This window comes from Ovis aries, chromosome 11 (assembly GCF_016772045.2).
Source record: "Ovis aries strain OAR_USU_Benz2616 breed Rambouillet chromosome 11, ARS-UI_Ramb_v3.0, whole genome shotgun sequence".
Lineage (NCBI taxonomy): Eukaryota > Metazoa > Chordata > Mammalia > Artiodactyla > Bovidae > Ovis > Ovis aries.
Window position 1 is genome coordinate 27155352 of NC_056064.1, and position 20576 is coordinate 27175927.

At 47.5% G+C, this 20576-nt stretch overlaps 2 protein-coding genes across 8 annotated transcripts; one reads left to right on the forward strand and one right to left on the reverse strand.

Moving 5' to 3' along the window:
• Nucleotides 1–7577: 7577 nt before the first annotated feature.
• On the reverse strand, nt 7578–9183 carry SAT2 (spermidine/spermine N1-acetyltransferase family member 2). The gene is made up of 6 exons (XM_004012669.5): nt 8891–9183; nt 8669–8720; nt 8467–8550; nt 8265–8366; nt 8090–8130; nt 7578–7955 (listed from the first exon to the last, which is right to left on the reverse strand). Exons 1-6 carry the CDS (start codon nt 8954–8956, stop codon nt 7788–7790), a joined length of 513 nt encoding a protein of 170 aa, XP_004012718.1. The 5' UTR covers nt 8957–9183; the 3' UTR covers nt 7578–7787.
• On the forward strand, nt 9039–16877 carry SHBG (sex hormone binding globulin). 7 transcript variants are annotated; one of them, XM_060395407.1, is made up of 10 exons: nt 9315–9803; nt 9906–9991; nt 10163–10367; nt 10529–10620; nt 11416–11605; nt 12070–12231; nt 12469–12628; nt 12745–12881; nt 13261–13468; nt 13728–16877. In XM_060395407.1, the coding sequence occupies exons 3-10, from the start codon at nt 10188–10190 to the stop codon at nt 13874–13876; spliced, it is 1278 nt and encodes a 425-aa protein (XP_060251390.1). In that variant the 5' UTR covers nt 9315–9803; nt 9906–9991; nt 10163–10187; the 3' UTR covers nt 13877–16877. The 7 variants fall into 7 exon arrangements, with proteins under 7 accessions (XP_042112567.1, XP_060251390.1, XP_027830758.1 ...); XM_027974957.3 differs by having other exon boundaries at nt 9315–9482; nt 9831–9991; XM_042256630.2 differs by having other exon boundaries at nt 9315–9482.
• The last annotated feature ends 3699 nt before the right edge of the window (nt 16878–20576 follow it).

The following is a 20576-nucleotide window of genomic DNA, read 5'->3' on the forward strand; positions in this document are numbered from 1 at the left end:
GCAGACGCACCGGGCACCCGCCCGCCGCGCGCGGGCCCCGAGGGCCACGGCGCACGCGTCAAGGCTGGCGACCCAGCTCTCGCTGGCCAGCGCAGCAGGGCTTCCACACTCCTCTTGCCTCTCTCACGCCCCCTCCTGGTCGCTGATTTACGCTTGCGCAGAACCAAACTGACTCTCTTTCTTCGCCACCCCACCATTCCACCGCCCAGTCTCTGCCTTTCCCCGCCCCACAACACAGAGAGCTAACCAATCATGGGGAGGGAGGGGCCGAGCTCACTCAATCGGATTGGGCTTCTGATGCTCCTTGGTCAGGCCACACCCACTTCACGGCTGTGCGCTCCACCAGGCTTGGAGAAGTTAGGGACGGGCATGCGCCTGAATGATTGCTTGGTCACTTTCTCCACCTTTGTCTTTTTGGTGCGCACGCTCCGGGGCGGGAGGCGGGGGGAGGGCGCGGGAAGGAGGAGTCGAAAAGCAAAAATGGGCCTAGTGCGCGTGCTCTGGGCCTTACAGTCCACATGCCGGTATGGACTCTTTTGAGTGTTTCTGTTTCTGCGCGTTAAGATTTAAATTAAGAGTCACCTTCTTGCCTTGAGAAGATTCTGATCCTGCATATGATGAAAGGTTAAAGAAAGATTTCAAGACACTACCGAAAGGCAAATGCAATTTGGCACAAGATTATTATCTAAATGCTGAGAGATTTCAAAATGGGAAAAATTGTTAGAGAAAGGATAGTTGAGGGGAAGCTTAGGATTCATAAACTAAGTAAGAAATTTAAGTAGAAGTGAATAAAATAGCCAAGAAATTAGGATCATGTGTGTGCAGCTAATCATTTAGCCAATATTTATTTAGCCCTCACTGTGTTCCAGTTACCCAAAACAAGGATTTTATGATATATTGGAAATGGCGCAGACAATCACATTTAAGTAAATAAAGTGATTAGAGTTCATCTGAAGATGTGTTAAAGATGAGGACTAGGATAGAGGGAATCCCAAAGACACAAACAATGGTCAGTTGCCCTTCAGCATGATAGGGAAAGACCACTACAGGTGAGGTAATGCAAATTGAGATTTGAGGGATAAGTAGGCGTTTGCTAGAGGAAAAATGCAGTAAAACTATTTTTGAGAGAACAAGGAATAAACAGTGCAGAGGAGCAGAAAAAAACAAAACATGTCCTTTGGGGAACCACAACTAGTTCAAATAGCATTTGGCTTGAAGTAGGGAAGCTAAACTGTGAAGCACTTATAAATCAGGTTAAGGAGAATGGCCTTCACTTTATCAATACTACGGAGTCACTGAAAGATTTTAAGCTGTAGTGTAAGTGCAGTGGCTCAGCGGTAAAGGGTCTGCCTGCAATGTAGGAGCCGCAGAAGACACCGGTTCAATCCCTGGATCAGGAAGATCTCCTGGAGATGGGAATGGCAGCCCACTCCAGTATTCTTGCCTGGAGAATCCCATGGACAGAGGAGCCTGGCGGGCTATAGCCCATGGAGTCACAGAGAGTCAGACACAACTGAGCATAAAGTATATGTCATACATGTCCATCCCCAACTCCCTAACTATCCCTTCCCCACATCCTTTCCCCCTGCAACCATAAGTTCATTCTCTGAGTCTCTCTTTTGTAACTTCATTTGTATCATTTCTTTTTAGATTCCACATATAAGGGATGTCATACGATATTTCTCCTCTGTCTGACTTACTTCACTCAGTATGACAATTAAAAATAATTTATTTAGCCTTCCATTATGCTCACACTAGGTTAAGTCTTCTACCTCATGCTGCTAAAGCATCATATACTCTTTTATGGTACTCATCATAGTTATAATTTTCATTATTTCTCCAGTGTTTGTCTTCTGCCGTCCCACTATAAGTAAACCCTGTGAGATCAGAGACTGGGTTCCATGTGTCTGTTTGTCCCCAGTATTGTATACCCAGTACTTAGCACAGTTCCTGGCATAGCAAGTAATAACCAAAGGAACCAATGTCCTGTAGGTCAATGGACATAGCCCAAGACAGGTCTGGGCTAGAGAGGCAAATGTGAGAATTATCATCATATTGCTGGTTTAGTCGTTGTGTCTGACTCTTGCGATCCCATAGACTGTAGCCCACCAGGCTCCTCTGTCCATGGGATTCTCCAGGCAAGAATACTGGAGTGGGTTGCCATTTCCTTCTTCAGGGGATCTTTCCCACCCAGGAATTGAACCTGGGTCTCCTGCACTGCAGGCAGATTCTTTATCAACTGAGCTACTAGGGAATTCCATCAGCACATTAGACATCGTGAAAGCTATAAGAGAAAATTAGATGTCTAGAGAAAAGTGACTTAGAAACAAATTGGATCCCATGATAAAACTCTCAACTACAACAGTATTTAAAGGACTGACAGGGAATTCCCTGGTGGTCCAGTGGTTAGGACTCTGCACTTCCACTGCAGGGGTCACCAGTTACTTATTTATTTTTTGGGCCGCACCGCACAGCATGTGGGATCTTAGTTTCCAGACCAAGGATCAAACTTGGTCCCCTGCTTTTCTGCATTGTAAGCGCGGCATCTTAACCACTGGACGACCAGGGAAGTCCTAAGGGGGCACCAGTTAAATCCCTGGTCCAGGAATTAAGATGCTATGTGCCATGCAGTGCAGCCAAAAATTACAAAATAAAAAAGTAAATGAAGGGTTGGCAAAAGAAGAGGTGCGTTCAAGAGTGCCTGAGACAGAACATCAGTAACTAAGGTGGCAGAAATGCTAAAGTGATTAGACTATCAGCAGTGATTCTGATGGGGCTTCCCAGGTGGCACTAGCGGTAAAAAGCCTGCCTGCCAATGCAGGAGACTTTAGAGACGCAGGTTAGATCCCTGGGTTGGGAAGATCCCCTGGAGGAGGAAATGGCAACCCACTCCAGTATTCTTGCCAGGACAGAGGAGCCTGGTCTGCTACGGTTCCTAGGTTGCAAAGATTCGGACATGGTTGAGTTATAGAGGAATAGAGAGGGAGAGAGAAATGAGGAATAGAGAGGGAGAGAGAAATTAAGTGGGACAGATTATCAGGAGGGCTAGCTGTCAAACCAAAAAGTTTGGTTTTGGATCCTGAAGTCACAGGAGTGGCAGAATTTTGTTTTGGAAATGGCACCATCATAACTTCCAAGCATCTGGCAGCATCAGTCCTCTCAGATTTGACTTGTACTTTTTCATCTGCTCCTGTCTTTGTCCAGAATGGCCAAGGATGAGAGTGGAAAAACAGGGGACAGCATTTCAGAAGGGGGAATGGCATGTGCAGAAGGTCCAGAGGGGAGAGTACAGTGCATCTGAGGGACTGGAAGGAGTCTAATATGGACAGAACTGACTTAAAGAGAACACAAGGCTGGAATAATGTTTCAGATGATGGAAGTTTGGGCCACAGCCTGGATGGACTGGCAAGAGGTTTGGACTTTGTGTTGAGAGCAGTGGGAACTGTGACTGGATTTTCAGCAGACTTGCCTTTAGGTGATATTATTTTAGCTGGACTATACAAGATGTGCAAAACGTGTCAACAGAATGCCACAGCCTGTCTTAGGATTTTTTTTTTTTTTTTTTTTGCTACACCATGTAGTAAATGGGATCTTAGTTCCTAGCCAGGAATTGAACCCAGTGCCCCTGCAGTGGAAGCATGGAGTCTTAACCACTGGACTGTCAGGGAAGACCTGCATTAGGAGTTCTAAATACTTAGAGAGTTTGGGAGGAAGATAGAAAGATGGATAGATTGATAGATAGCTAAAAGCTAAAGAGATACGAAAAATGAGGATTAAATGAAAGTTTACAGATTGAATGTTCAGACTTGCCCCAGACTCCCTCTTCACCCAGCTCTGTGTACAACCAGATTTATACCCTCCAGGCAGAAGTTTGGAAGCATCTCTTCTGGGAAATCTGATCAAACAAGGAAAAAGACCTAAGGGTTCTGACATTAGGGGTTCCTCGAGGAAACAGCCTCATGAATCACCCTATAGTAAAAGTTTGCAGTCTACATGCCTCTCTACCTCCTATACAGACACAATCACAGTTGCCGATCAGTACCTCAGTGTACAGATCTTAAATATAAGCAGACAGCTGAGGATTACCAGACATTTGAGGAAAGTCTTTAAACAAAAGACAAAGACTAAACAAATAGAGAAAGAAAAAAAAAGCATAGAGGAAATAAAGACTATCCAAGAAGGAAAACACTATTTTAAAAACCTATGAATATTCTCAGACAAGAAAAGAACATTTATCCATGAAACAAAAACAGAACATTCTTAAAATGCAGAGAACAAAAGAGAGCTCTTAGAAATTAAAAACATAAAAGCAAAAATAAAAACTCAATAGGAGGCATGTAATATATGCCATGATAAATATAATTAACACTACTGTGTGTTACATATGGAGCTTCCCTGGTGGCTCAGTGGTAAAGAATCTACCTGCTAATGCAGGAGACTTGAGTTTGATCCCTTGGTTGGGAAGATTCCCTGGAGAAGGAAGTGGCAACCCACTCCAGTATCCTTGCTTGGAGAATGCCATGGACAGAGGAGCCTGGTGGGCTACAGTCCATAGTGTCAAAAAGAATCGGACACAACTGAAGTGACTTAGCGCAGCACAGCACTTCAACTCTCTAGACGGCATACATCATGTTTCTTACAATTTACACATTTATGTCACCTGCTCGTCCTTGTCCAGTATCTAAATCATGACCATTTAACCAATGGTTATTCCACAAAAGGAATAATAAGTCACCATTGAAAATGACGATGTGTTTAATAGCATGGGAAGATGTTTCTGGTTTATTGTTAAATGAAAAATGTTTGCAAAAGAGTATGATCCAGTAAAACCACACACACTTAACTAATTATATGTATGTTTATATGTATACATATACATTGAAAAAAGTCTAGGGAATTGATACCAAAGGGTTAAGAGTAGTGATGTAAGTAAGGCTATGGATTCTATTTTTATCAGTTCAGTTCAGTCACTCAGTCGTGCTCAACTCTTTGCGATTCCATGGACTGCAGCAAGCCAGGCCTCTCTGTCCATTACCAACTCCCGGAGTTTACTCAACTCATGTCCATTAAGTCAGTGATGCCATCCAACCATCTCATCTTCTGTCATCCCCTCTCTTCCCGCCTTTAATCTTTCCCAGCATCAGGGTCTTTTCAAATGTGTTAGTTCTTCATATCAGGTGGCCAAAATATTGGAGTTTCAGCTTCAGCATCAGTCCTTTCAATGAATAGTCAGGACTGACTTCCTTCAGGATGGACTGGTTGGATCCTCTTGCAGTCCAAGGGACTCTCAAGAGTCTTCTCCAACACCACAGTTCAAAAGCATCAATTCTTAGGTGCTCAGCATTCTTTATGGTTCAACTCTCACATCCATACATGATTACTGGAAAAACCATTGCTTTGACTAGACGGACCTTTGTTGGCAAAGTAGTTTCTGCTTTTTCATATGCTGTCTAGGTTGGTCATAACTTTTCTTCCAAGGGGCAAGCGTCTTTTAATTTCATGGCTATACTCACCATCTGCAGTGATTTTGGAGCCCCAAAAGATAAAGTCTCTCACTGTTTCCACTGTTTCCCCATCTATTTGCCATGAAGTGATGGGACCAGATGCCATGACCTTAGTTTCCTGAATGTTGAGTTTTAAGACAAATTTTTCACTCTCCTCTTTCACTTTCATCAAAAGGCTCTTTAGTTCTTCTTCACTTTCTGCCATAAGGGTGGTGTCATCTTCATATCTGATATTGATATTTCTCCTGGCAATCTTGATTCCAGCTTGTGCTTCATCCAGCCCAGCATTTCTCATGATGTATTCTGCATATAAGTTAAATAAGCAGGGTGACAATATGCAGCCTTGACATGCTCCTTTCCCGATTTGAAACCAGTCTGTTGTTCCATGTCCAGTTCTAACTGTTGCTTCTTGACCTGCATATAGGTTTCTTAAGAGGCAGGTCAGGTGGTCTGGTATTCCCATCTCTTTCAGAATTTTCCACAGTTTATTGTGATCCACACAGTCAAAGGCTTTGGCATAGTCGATAAAGCAGAAATAGATGTTTTCTTGGAATTGTCTTCCTTTTTCGATGATCCAGTGGATGTTGGCAATTTGATCTCTGGTTCCTCTGCCTTTTCTAAAACCAGCTTGAATATCTGGAAGTTCACGGTTCATGTACTGTTGAAGCGTGGCTTGGAGAATTTTGAGCATTCCTTTGCTAGCATGTGAGATGAGTGCAATTGTGCAGTAGTTTGAACATTCTTTGGCATTGCCTTTCTTTGGGATTGGAATGAAAACTGACCTTTTCCAGCCCTATTCCTGACCTTTTCTCAGCACTGCTGAGTTTTCCAAATTTTCTGGCATATTGAGTGCAGCACTTTCACAGCATCGTCTTTTAGGATTTGAAATAGCTCAACTGGAATTCCATCACCTCCACTAGCTTTGTTCGTAGTGATGCTTCCCAAGGCCCACTTGACTTTGCATTCCAGGATGTCTAGCTCTAGATGAGTGATCACACCATTATTATGCGTACTTACTTACAAAAAAGTAAGTATACAAAACTATATTTTTTTTGTATAGTTCTTCTGTGTATTCAGTCCGTACCATTTCTGTCCTTTTTTGTGCCCATCTTTGCATGAAAAGTTCCCTTGGTATTTCTAATTTTCTTGAAGAGATCTCTAGTCTTTCCCAGTCTATGGTTTTCGTCTATTGCTTTGCATTGATCACTGAGGAAGGCTTTCTTATCTCTTCTTGCTATTCTTTGGAACTCTGCATTCAAATGGGTATATCTTTCCTTTTCTCCTTTGTCTTTTGCTTCTCTATTTTTATATGTCCCTTCAAACTTCTCTACAACAAACCTGCATAACTTGTAATAAAATAGTATGAAAGTGGGAAATGAGTCTGTTTGCCTTCTTGTCTCCATGGGTCCTAAAGGTTTATTTTAGTTCTACTAAACTGAAAATAAAGACTTTGTGACTTTTGAAAAAGAAAAAGCACTCCCTAGCTGCGTGGATTTTTTTTTAAGTTGGGGCGAGTGATCCTTCCTAGTGTCCCTGAAATGCGGCCACCAGGTGGCAGCCTGCTCCATCTATTGAGTTGGTGGGCCTGGCTCAGTCTTAAATTCCATAAGCCCAGGCCAGATGTGGCAGGCCTTTGTCCAGATCCCAAACCTGACCAACAAGCTTGATGCGCAAGCTGATCCCTTCCCTTCTTTTTCTATATACCACAGGCCAGAGTCAGTACTCAGTCCATTGAGGGTAAAAGTCATGTTGTTTAGTCACTGAGTTGTGTCCGACTCTTTTGTGAACCAATGGACTGTAGACAGCTAGGCTCCTCTGTCCGTGAGATTTCCCAGGTAAGAATGCTGGAGTGGGTGGCCACTTCCTCCTCCAGGGGATCTTCCCCACCCAGGGATTGAACATGCTCTCCTGCATTGGCAGGCAAGTTCTTTACCACTGAGCCATCAGGGAAGACCAGATATCATCTTAGGCCCAGTTTTACCCCCAGGAGCAACATCCACTGACCAGAATGCTGAGGGAGGGGAGCTGAAGCTTATGGAATCCTCAGTTCTTCTACTCAACACCACATCAACATACAGAAGGAATTCTCATTTATTTTTCACGCTTAACAAGGAGGTGGGAAGGCCTGCCTCTTCCTCACTTCTGCTCTTTCTATCTGGGAATATTCGCCTCCGACCCTCCTTCCCTTCCTTCAGGGAGGCTTTGGTCAGTGGAGACAGTCTCTAAGGAGTGTTCAGTTTGTGGGGATGGAGAAGCTGAAACAGCAATCCCCCAGGGGTGGCATCACTTTCCTGCCAACTCCCTCATCGCCTCTCCTTCAAAGCGAAAGCAGTGCCAGCCCTCAGCTTCCGTCAGATCTTGGGCTCCGAGGGCCTTGTACAAGTCCATAGCCCTCTTGTTCCAGTCCAGGACTGCCAGGCGTAACTGGGAGCAGCCCTTATCCAAAGCCACCTATGAGAGAAGACACTGCTCACTTTTCTGGAGTCAAAAAGGAAAAGACTTTCTCACCCTCTATTCAACCCAGGTGCCTCCCATACAGCTCGGCTTTGCCAGGGCCCAACTCCTAGTGCCATCCCTCTCCTCACCTCAGCCACTTTTTTGATTATTTTGGAACCAATCCCTTGACCTGATGTGGGGAGAAAAAAGAAGGATTGTCTGAATTGAAGAGGACCAGCAAAGGTCATAAGCTAGGATTGAGAGACAAGGGATGGTGGTCCCTTCATGGGTTGCTTTTCTCCCATCCTGGCCTCTTCCCAGTACCTCGATATTCTGGCTTCACATAGATGTCTTCTAGATAAATATTTCGTCCGTTCCATGTGCTGTAGCTGAAGTAATATAGCCCATAGCCCACCACACAGGGCCCTGCAAGAGAAAAAAAAGAAGGATCAGGCCTCTGGGCACCTGGGGGAAATACCTTTGAGGCTGACTGGAGAGGGCACCTCTAAAGTTGGGGTATTCTTACCCTGTGGCTCCCCCGGTGCAGAAAGAATCTCTGCCACCAAACAGTGATAGAAAGGAGTCTCTCCAAAGCCATCTGCTCTTAGGGCTGCAGAGATCGGGTTTGGGATAAAGAGAAGAGAAAGAAGGATTGGGTGTGTGCCCAGCCTGCAGTTATTGCCTGGGGAGTCCCAGCCTCCGTCAGGACTCAGGATTTGGGTCCCTACCTTCTTCACTGATCTTCACCTGGTCTGAGAGTTTCTCGTACTCAGCGAGTTCCTACAGCGCGGGGGCAGAGGCTAGATGAAGGCAGGAGGGCCTCGCTGCTCCCTCAGCAAGACCTCAGGGCGCGCTCCTCCCTCTACTCCCACTTCCTTCTCCTCCACGCTCCCCACCCCAGCCACTCTGACCCCTTCTTGGGACCCTGGTTTCGAGCCGGCAGCCCTCACCCGAATCAGCCTCAGGATATTTCCACAATCTCCCTCCTTGGCTTCTCGGATCATCACGAAAGCCATCCTGTTCCCCAACGTCAGGGACCGAAGTCTTCCGTTCTGCAGGAAGGGGAGACGAGCAACTCGGACCCTTTAAGGGGCCTACAAATTCGGATTCCCGAAAGCCGCGGGAATGGCGGGGAGCGAGGCGGTGGGGGCTCCAAGGGCTGGGAAACTGAAGCTCGATTCTGGCTACTGCGGAGAGAGAGGTAGGACTAAGGGGTCCTCACTGTCTGGGCGCCCCTAATTTCAGCCCCCGCCAGCGCGCACCTGCCAGCCAATCAGCTTGCAGAACGGATATGTTCCCCACCCCGCCCCCACCCCGACTCTGCCCCACAGTGGCCGAGTCTCGTGACCGCGCCCGTGGGCAGGGGTCAAGGCTGTACTGCAGAGGCTTTCTCGTCTGAGTTATCTGGGTGTTCCAGCCTCCAGTGGAGAAACCCCACGGCTCCAAAATTACCTCTTTCTTTAACTGAAGAGTGCAGTGATTATCTGCTCTTCCCTTCGCTCAAACTCACCCATTCCAGCCCACCCAGACTCCAGACTCGGGGTGAGCCCCAAGACCTCCAGCTCTTTCCTACTGGCTCAAAGTGTGACTTCTTCTGGGGGCATTTATATTTTAAAATGGATGAGGGAGAGAGGGATGAATTTCTATTGGTAAATGGTTCGGCGTTGTGATAAACGGATAAGAAGCTAACTGGGGGTGGGAGGCAGAACTCCTAGTATCCACTGAATCACACTCGGAGACAATCCCTCCTTAGGAGGCAAGCCTCAGAGGCCTGGGAAAACACCGAGGGAGGAGCTCAGAGCAGATACCAGGCTTTGAATCTGCATTATCTCCATTCATCCTCCTTCACATTGACCCCAGAAAGTAGGTATTATTTTTCACATTTTGCAGACAGGACACTAGAGCACACTGGTGGGGTGACTCACCCACAGCCAACCAGCTGGTGTTTGGGATTCCATGTCTCAGCTCTAGACCTTATAGAAGATGCTACTTGGGTAGCCCGGCAGGAGTGTTTCTAGATCTCGTGTTTGTCATCAAGGCAGCCTCTGCAGGTAGGCTTGGAGGACCCAGGAAGGAGAGTGCAAGTGAGCTGTCCTCTCTCAGCTCATAAACTTGCCCAACAGTGGGGGAGGGTAGTGGAGAGACTCTGTCCCTCACTCCATTTGTCCTCAGAGGGGCCAGAGGGTCAGTGGCCCTGTCTCCTGCCCCCCTTCTTCCCCCAGGGCAACCTTTAACCCTCCAACAACCATGTGGAAGGCTGCCTTCCCCTACGCATTTGCCCCAGAGTCATTGGAGGCTAAAAGAGGACCGCAGCTGATTATGGTGAGCAGAGGTCCACTGGCCATTTGGCACGGGCTGCTGCTGTTGCTGTTGCTACCACTTCCCAGCCACGGAGGACCGGCCCTGAGACCTCCTCTCCCCAGCCAGGTGCAGGAGTGGGACAGGGTGCTATGCCCTGCATGTGTTTCAGTGAGCTACGCTGGGGCTTTGCCCTCTTCTTTGCTTTCCTCCTCTGGCCTGGTAGCAATGCCTCCCCCTCCATCTGTCTCTGGCATGTCCTTATTTTGGCTTACTTTTCTCTTCAACAGACAACTGAAGACTCTCCTGCTCTGCACCTCAGCAATGGCCCTGGACAAGAACCCGTTACCATTATGACCTTTAACCTCACCAAAATCACAAAGTATGAGATTGACCCAATTCTTTGACCTAGTCTCCTGACATCACCCTCTCTCCATCAGCTCCTCTTTTTTTGCTTTATTTAATTGAAGTATAGTTGATTTACAGTGTTGCATTTCTGGGGTACAGCAAAGTGATTCAATTATATATATTTATAAAACATGTTATATATATATATATATATTCTTTTTTAGGTTCTTTTGTATTATGGCTTATTACAAGATATTGAATATAGTTTCCTGTGTTATACAGTATGTCAACTATCTATTTTATATATAATAGCTTGTACCTGTTAATCCCACACTTCCAATTTATCCCCCCACCTTTTGCTCTTTGGTAGCTGTGAATTTGTTTTCTATGACTGCGACTTGGTTTTGCAAATAAGTTCATTTGTATCAGTTTTTAAATTCCACATGTAAGTGATAGCATATGGTGTTTTTCTTTCTCTGTCTGATTTACTTCATTTAGTATGATAATCTCTAGGTCTGTCCAGGTTGCATTGTTTCATTCTTTTTATGGCTGAATAATATTCCATTGTGTGTGTGTGTGTGTATACCATGCATATATATATGTATGTGTGTGCATGTATATATATATACACCATGTCTTCTTTATCCATTCCTCTGTTGATGGACCTTTAGGTTGCTTCCAAGTCCTGGCTATTGTAAACAGTGCATCAGTCCCTCTCTTTTCCCTGTCTCTCTGTCCTTCTCTCTACCTGAACTCCTCCTCCCTCAACCTCAAGTCTATGCTCAAAGCGCACGCCCCCTACACAGTCCTTCCTTTCATGTCCTTCCAGAATCTCCTCCTCTTTTGAGTTTCGGACTTGGGATCCAGAGGGAGTCATTTTTTATGGTGATACCAACCCAAAGAATGACTGGTTTATGCTGGGGCTTCGGGATGGCAGGCCTGAAATCCAGCTTCATAATCACTGGGCTCAGCTTACAGTGAGTGCTGGACCCCGGCTGGACGATGGGAGGTGGCACCAGGTAAGTCAGATTTGGTCCTGAGGGAAGCGTATCTTGAGCTGGTCTGAGGCATGGGACGGAACCAAGTCATTAGGCATCCCTATACTGTTGTCACCACATTGAAGCCACACAGAGGCCCTCTGAAGCTGCTATTCTTGTCCGCATTTTTTTCAGAAGGGAGTTCCGAGGCTTAGTCAGTTTGTAAGTGACAGGTCCAGAGTGAGCTGGGGGTACCAGCTCACCTTTCAAGTACATATTTTTTCTGTCAGACTAGACTGCCTCTCTTAGGTTCCAGGTTTGGTTTGGTTTGGTTTTGATTGATGGTTGTTCAGCAGTTAGTTGTGACTTGGGATTATCGTGATAGGTGAGCTCGAGTCCTTCCACTCTGCCATCTTCAGTGTGGCATAGTCTAGATCACCTCTGAATAAAGCGGTAGAGGCAGGCTCCAGGGACCTCTGATTCCTCTTCTCTTTTTCTTCTCGCAGATGGAAGTGAAGATCCATGGGGATTCCTTGCTACTCAGGGTGGATGGGGTGGAGGTGCTGCGTCTGAGACAGGTCTTTGGACAACTGGCCAACAATTCCCAGCTCATCATGAGGATTGCACTGGGAGGACTGCTGTTCCCTGCCTCCGACCTCCGGTTGCCGGTAACTGCATCCCAGGGTCAGGAATGGTGACCAAAGCTGATAAAGCATTGCTGACTGGGTGGCCATAGGGATCTGCATCGACATATTTTAAGGAGAGGGGATGGGGTGAGAGATGCATGGGGGAGGGCAAATGCTTGGGTCTTAGAGGGGAATAAACAGGGTAGGGAGGCTGAGACTGGGGCTCAGATATCCTGATTCCAACATCCTCTGCATCTTCCCTCCCACCATGGGCTCCAGCTGGTCCCTGCCCTGGATGCCTGCCTGCGCCAGGATGACTGGCTGGACCAACAGGCCCAGACCTCGGCATCTGTCCCCACTAGTGTCAGAAGCTGTGCTGTAGAGTCTCAACCTGGAATATTCTTCCCTCCAGGGACTGGTGCAGAATTTGGTCTCCAAGGTAAAGGCTATTTTTCCCTCCATGACCAGCTCTGTGTCCATCTCCCTCCACCACTAGCCCCTTCTCTCCATGAATCCCTAGCCTTAAGACCTCAGAAGGATCATTTCTCCCCCTAGAAATTCCCCAGCCTCATGCAGAGCCCTGGGCCTTCTCCTTGGACCTGGCGCTCCAGCTGGCAGCAGGTTCAGGCCGCCTCCTTGCTCTTGGGACGCCAGAAAACCCTTCTTGGCTCAGCATCCATCTCCAAGATCAAGTAAGGCGGGGCATGCTGCCTATACTCAGTGGAGCCTAGGAGCAATGAGAGGAAAGGGAATTCCAAAATGTCAACAGTATGAAGGCTCTGGGAGGTGGGGGGCAGTGCAGAGACACATATTAAAGCTGCCCACAGCAAGCAAATGACCTTTACTTAGATTATATATTTTCTTGGGGGTGGATATGGTTTTATAGAAGGCCAAGACAAGAGAGCTGAGGCAGGACTGAGGTGGTGGGAATGGCCAGAGATAGATAGACTGGATAGACATAGATAGTGTGGCTGAGAGGAAGAATCCAGGCAGCCAGGGATAGGGCTACAAGGAGTGGGTGCCGTTCGTTCTTCCCTCCCCCACTTATGTCCCTTCCCACACACTCTGCAGAAAGTGGTGTTGTCTTCTGGGTCGGGGCCAGGGCTGGATCTGCCCCTCGTCTTGGGGCTCCCTCTTCAGCTGAAGTTGACTGTGTCCGGGGTGGTTTTGAGCCAGGGGGCAAAGAAGGAGATCCTTGCTCTGCCTCCCACGGGCCCTGGCTCCCTCCTTGATCTCTGGGTCCAGCCGCAGGGGCGTCTCTTCCTAGGGGCTTTGCCAGGTAAGAACGAGCGAGCGGAGTGATGTTGAAGATTCTCAGCACACCATGGGAAACAGCTAAGGGCAGGGGAGGAAGCGGGAAGGGGCACATGTTTAGGGGAAGGAAACCTCTGGGAGGGAAGAGGAAAAGAGAGAGGATAAGGGGGTGGTGGGAGGAAGTGCTTTCAAATATTTAAGATGGAGAACTGAAAAAGTGGGGAGGAGCTTCTGGATCCAGGTCCCCCTATCCCCAATGTCCCCTCCATGCTCCCTCCCTCTAGGAGACACTGCTTCTGCCTCCTTTTGCTTGGATGGCCTTTGGGCACAAGGCCAGAGTCTGGACATGGACCGGGCCCAGAGCAGAAGCCTGAACATCTGGACTCACAGCTGTCCCCAGAATCCAGGCAATGGCAGTGACACCACCCATTAAATCCCCACCTAAGAACCTCCTTTGAATGTTACTCCTTCATTTATTCAGCAAATGTTTATGGTGTGTCTGCAATGTGCCAGGCACTGTGCTGAACACTGAGTCATACCGAGGAGCAAAACTAACCCTGCTTCCTGTCCTTTCGGTGCTGTGGTCCCCTGGGGGAGGCAGGCATCCATCAAAGACTAACAAGTGAGTAGATAATTGGAAACTCTGATAAGTACCATAAAGGGGCAGTCAGAGAACTGAGAAAGCTCAAGGGCCAGTGGCCTTGACCTACATTGGGGATCAAGGAGGGCTTCCTGAGGAAATGATGACTTCCTAGGCTGAGACCTCAGTAACAGCACCACAGACACACACCCAAATACCAGTCACCTTCTGGGAGCCAGGAGCCCACCTCCCTTTCTAGCAGCAGCTGCCTTGGAACTTGAGCTTTGTTGCTCTGAGGCTGGTTCCCGGAAATCAGGAGGGAAGGGAAGACATGGGATCTTTCTTGTCCCTTTAGTCAGGCCACTGCTGTCCCAGACAGGAGCAGCAGGGGGTGTGAGTGGGTCACAGAGAGATGGTGGCCTTCTGGGACAAGGGTTGGAGGCAGCAGGGAGAAAGAAAAAGTGGGGGTTGGGGGGGGTGGCGAGCAGAGGAAGAAAGATGCCTCTATCTCTCCTCGTCTTGGCCCACTAGCTTCGTTCCCAGAAGAATTTGTCTTTACTCCATTAAACAAGAACTGGCTTGTGCTGGTCCCACCTGGAAAGAACAGACAGATTCAGGAGTATCTCTGCCTTCAAAGAATATATGGAGACCTAGCCCTCAGCCCCCAGACCCCTGGAGATTCCTGGTGCCCCGTCTCCTCCTTGGGGTACTCTCCTGCCTCAGTCCCCGGCTTCCTGGGAAACTTCATTCCCATCTCCCATCTCCAGATCCCATGGGGATCCCAGTGTCCCAGCTTCCTAGGTTACGAGGATCTGCCTACCAGTAACCCAGGCAACAGGGTGAGTCACTCATTGGACCTGCTGTTCCTCTTCTACAAGGATTAGCCAGGACCTGAGTGACCCCAGTGTAAGAAAGCTTCCAGAGAGTCTCTGGGTTGGAAGACACATCCTAGGTCCCTCCTTGAACCCTTACGGTCTCAAGTTTGCAAGGTCTACACTGTCTCTGTCCAGTTGGAGTGTTTTACAGGAAGGTACTCAGCATGCCAGGGAGTCCAGATTCAACTCTGTCCCTGGGCAATGTTCAGGGTCACCCTAACTGATATTTATAGAGCATCTGTTGAATACCAGGCACTGTTCTAGACCCTGAGAATGCCTTGATGAAAAGGGTAGACATGGGGACCTCCCTGATGGTCCAGTTAAAACTCTGTGCTCCCAAAGCAGAGGGCATGGGTTCAATCCCTAGTCAGAGAACTAGAGCCCACATACCGCAGCTGGAGATCCTGTGCACTGTGAGGAAGATCCCGCATGCCTTGATGAAGACTGGAGATCCTGCATGCTGCAAATGAGACCCGAAAAAAAAGAAGAGAGAGAGAGGGGATGGTCAGACAACCCATAAACCGAAACAAATAAGCAAGGTCATTTCAGGTAGTGATTATCTCAATAAAGAGATTAAAATCCTGTAGTCAATCAGAGGTGGTAGGGGAGAGGCAGCATTAGCCGAGTGGTCAGGGAAGGTCTTTCTGAGGCAGTGTCACTTCAGCAGAGACCTGAATAATGAAACCAGTCCTGTGGGGTGCCTCAGGTATGAGCAAGCCAGTGGGAGTGAGAGGCTAAAGGACCTGAACACGCCTGGGTCCCCACCAAAGGGGTTATTCTGAGTGGCAACTTCTTGGCCCCGGGTCCCTGAGGAATCTCCTGAGGGTTGTCTTTTCTCTCCTCCCTCCATCCCATCCTGTCCAGGACACTGTGCCCCCAACCTCTCTTTCTTCAGCCTGCCCTAGATTCCAAGATTCCTGATTACCATCCAGAGCTGTCTACACTCTTTCATTAAGACTGATTCTGCTTTGACACAGACTCTGCCAGGCTCCCACCAAGTGCACCTACAGTGCCAGTCCAGTGTCCCTGCCTCTCTCATACCCTTAGAAACCTTTCTGGAGCTTGGCAGCATATGGTGTAGCCTCCAGACCTATGCCATCCACTCACGCCACCATGTGTGTTACCTCTCTCTCACCTTCTCTCTTTCCTTCTCTCTCTCTTTCTTTCAACTAACATTTATTGGCCCCTGACAGTATGCCAAGGGGCTTCCCTGGTGGCTCAGCAGTAAAGAATCTGCCTGCAATGCAAGAGACTTGGGTTCAATTCCTGGGTTTGGAAGATTACCTGGAGAAGGAAATACCCACTCCAGTATTCTTGCCTGGGAAATCCCATGGACAGAGGAGCCTGACGGGCTACAGTCCATGGTGTCACAAGAGAGTTGGACACGACTTAGCGACTACACACCAACACACACACACAACAGTATGCCAAATACTGAGTTAGGCAGTCTACAGGGACTCCAAAAATAAATAAGACTTGGTCCTGGCCCAGAGAGTAGTGGTCTGGGGAGAGAAACAGACATGTAAAATGCTTTCATAGCGATCTCCTAGGAAGTGCGAGGAACTCGAACAAATGACTAGTCCTCTTTACTTTTCAGTTTCCCCATCTGGAAAATGGGCAGGTTATTCTACTCAGGGTTGCTGGGAGGGTTTGATGGAATCACATAGGTTGGATGTGTGGCATATAGAAAGTGCTCCACGTACCAGAGATGTTGCTTTTGTTGATGTCATTAGCCTTGTGTGTAATTCTTGAAATAGAAGTCTCAGCCTTCTGGGTACGGAATATAAGGAAGAGTGTGTGATGTGATTGAACTGGGGGCAGGGTGAGATGGAATGAGGGCAGACTGGGGAGGCTCCTTGTGCCGTGGAGGGAGAGGCCTTGTATGTCCTCCTGGGGAGTTGGAGCTTGATATGGTTAGCAGAGGAACTTCTGTCTTTCCTTCCTGTTTGTTTGATTGTGATAAAATACACATAACAAAATTTACCATCTTAAATGTTTTTTTTCTCGCCTCACCACATAGCTTGCAGAACGTTAGTTCCCTGATCAGAGATCAAACCTGTCTTAACCATTGAACCACCATGGAAGTCTCCCATCCTAACCATTTTTTTTTTTTAAGATTTATTATTTATTTATTTTGGGTCGTACTGAGTCTTCAGTATAATGCAAGGCTTTCTCTACTTCTAGCAAGCAGGATCTACTCCTTGGTTCCAATGCACAGGCTTCTCATCGTGCTGGCTTCTCTTGTTTCAGAGTTCGGGCTCTATTTGTATGGGCTTCAGTAGTTTCCATGCAGGGGCTTAGTTGCCCCAGAGCATGTAGGATCTTCCTGGAGTAGGGATTGAACCCATGTCCCCTGTATTAGCAGGCAGACTCTTAACCACTGGGCCACCAGGGAAGCCCCCATCTTAACCATGTCTAAGTGTCCTGTTTAGTGACAATAGACTTCACAGTGTTGTGGAACCATCCAGCTCCAGAACTCTTCTTGTAAAACCAAAACTCTGTACCCAGTAAATAATAACTCCTCTTGCTCCCCTCCCCCTTCTTTCCTTGTTCTTGTCTCTACAAAGACCCATCTTGTTGGGAACCCAAACAGCTGAGTCCCTGGGATTTCATTGGGAGGGGGAAGGGAATTACTGGGCACAGACCTCAGGACAGGCTCTGGGTATGAGTGAGGGGAGATGGGAGCTCTTAATCCCTTCCTCCTTTCTGGAGATGCTGGAGGGAGGCCTGAGTTCCAGGGAGAGGTTGGAGGTTGTAATGGCTCTTTGCCCCACACCCTTCCTCAGCTTGTTGCTCTGTGAGCACTAGTGCTGCTTGGAGTCGAGGGTTCTCCCCCCTCAAATCCCAACCCTCCTCATGCTGACCCTCACCTTGATGAGAAGGTGTGGAAGGGAGCAACATTATCTAAACGTATAGAAGACACCCGTTCTTTCTTTTTCAAGTGACGTTGGGGTTCAGGCAGGGCAGAGACTGAAGCAACAGTCTTGAAGCCACCCCTGGGCCTGTGTTTGCCAAGCTGTGTGTGTTGAGGGTAAGATCCAGGCTCATCTCTCTAGACTGAGGCTGGCCCATTACTCTGCTCCTTATCTGATGAATGGGGCTTCCCTGTTGATCAGAAGATAACGAATCTGCCTGCAATGCTGGAGACCCAGGTTTGATCCTTGGGTCCGGAAGATCCCCTCAAGAAAGGAATGGCAACCTACTCCAGTATTCTTGCCTGGAGAATTCCATGGACAGAGGAGCCTGGCGAGCTACAGTCCATGGGGTCGCAAAGAGTCGGCCATGACTGAGCGAATAACACTTTCAGTACTGTCTGATGAAGGAAAAGGCAAGTTGCTTCACTAGGGTTTCACGTAGAAAGAGCTATTCCATGTTTAAGCCCAGTTCAGCAACCAAGGGGCTTCCCTGGTGGCTCAGTGGTAAAGCATCTTGTTGCAATGCAGCAAACCCGGGTTCAATTGCTGAGTCGGGAAAATACCTCGGAGGAGGAAATGGCAACCCACTCTGGTATTCTTGCCTGGAGAATCCCATGGACACAGGAGCCTGGTGGGCTACAGTCCATGGGGTCAAAAAGAGTCAAATATGACTAAGCATTCATGAAGGGCGGGGCAGCAACCAGGCTTTATCGCGGGTAGCTCTGTGGGTTGCTTGGATATGGGGGCTATATACAAAATGTAAGACAGGGACTTTCCTGGTGATCCAACAGCTAAGACTTCATGCTCCCAGTGCAGAGGGCCTGGGTTTGGTCCCTGCTCAGGGAACTGGATCCCACAGGCTGCAACTAAGAGTTCACAGGCCCCAACTCAGGATCCCAGATGCGGCAACTAAACAGATACTGCATGCTGCAACTCAGACCCGGTGCAGCCAAATATTGAAATAAAACAAAAACAAGGTCTAAAGCAAAGGCCTGTTTTGAAAGAACTTACAGCCTGGTTGCAAAGATAAAATAGATGAGTTTTCAGCACAGTTGCTGAAGACAAAAATCTAGGCAACTAGCCATGATTCCTCTCTCTGTCACCTCCATTGCTCATGACAGATCCTGAACTTCTGTCTCCACCTGTAAAGCTGCTGCCTTGGGCCAGGCCATCCATATTTCCCACCTGGACCGCTACAAAGCCTTGCTCCCTGGTCTCCTTGCTTCCCATGGTGAGCTCTCACACAGTGGCCATGGTGATTTTCGTTACATTTAACTGAGTCCATTCCCTGCTTAAAATCCTAGAATTGTTTCTGTGATGGTTGGATTAAAATCCAAACTGCTCCCTTTGGCTTACAAGGACCCTTACGATTTGGCCTCTGCCTACCTCTCAGATCTCTTGCTGTCCCAGTCTTGACTTTTTCCCTCACAGGAGCGCAGCCTTTGCACTCACCCCTTCCTGCTCCTAGAATGCTCTTCCCCTACAGTTCCCCATGGCTCCTTTGCATTACTTCGGATCATTAAAACTTACCTTTTCAGTAAGACTTTCCCTGAACACTCAGGCATTCTCTGGCACATCATAGTTTTACTTTTACACGTCTTACTTTTTTTCCTGCATAATATTAATGTTATTAATTTTGAAATTTAACTTAATGTATTTCTTTATTCTTGGCTGTGCTGGGTCTTCGCTGCTGTGCGGGCTTTTCTCTAGTTGTGGTGAGCAGGAGTTACTCTTTGTCGCAATATGCAGGCTTCTCATTGTGGTAGCTTCTCTTGTGGAGTAGGGCTCTAGGGCATGCGAGCTTCAGTAGTTGCAGTACATAGGCACAGTCATTGTGGCTCTCAGGCTCTGGAGCACAGGCACGATAGTTGTGGCACATGGGCTGAGTTGCTCCTTGGCATGTGGGATCTTCCAAGACCAGGGATCAAACCCATGTCTTCTGCAGTGGCAGGCGGATTCTTTACCCCTGAACCACCAGGGAAGCCCTGTTTAAATTTTTATTGAAAATACTTATTTTATTCCTGCTCTAAATGGGTGAACATCTTTTAGGGATTGCCCCACTGCTGATTTTTTTTTAATGAATTTTTACTGGAGTATAGTTGATTTACCATGCTGCGTTAGTTTCTGCTGTACAACAAAGTGAATCAGTTACACTCTTTTTTAGAATCTTTTCCCATATAGGTCATTACAGAATACTGAGTAGAGTTCCCTGTGCTTTACAGTAGGTCCTTATTAGCTATCTATTCTATATATAGTAGTGTGTACATGTCAATCCCAGTCTCTCAGTTTTTCCCTCCTCCCTCCAACATTTAATTTGTTTGTTTTTACTGTTTATTAGAATGGGAGCCCCAGGAGCATAGGGACAAGAACAGCGCCTGGCTCTAAACAAATTCTCATTAGGTACGCATTGAATGAATGAATGGAAGTTGGGGCTGGACTATGAAGAGTGGGCAGTCTTCCAGGACTCGGAAAGAAAATGGACAAAGGTATAATAATGTCAGGAGTAAGCACAGCCTGTCCCAGGAATGGCCCGCTCAGCTTCAGCGGAGGGCTAGTTGGAGCCTAGAGGCAAAAGAAGTTGGGGACACAGACTGGGTCTAGATTGTGAAGCTCCCTGAAAGTTAGACTAGGAATCAGAACTGCATCCTGCAAGATCACAAGAAGCCATTTGAAGCCCTTTGAGCTGAGGGGTGGCCTAATTAAAACTGTCTTTTGAGAAAATTAATCCAGAGTCTGCTGCAGAAGGGACTGAAGTAAGACCAG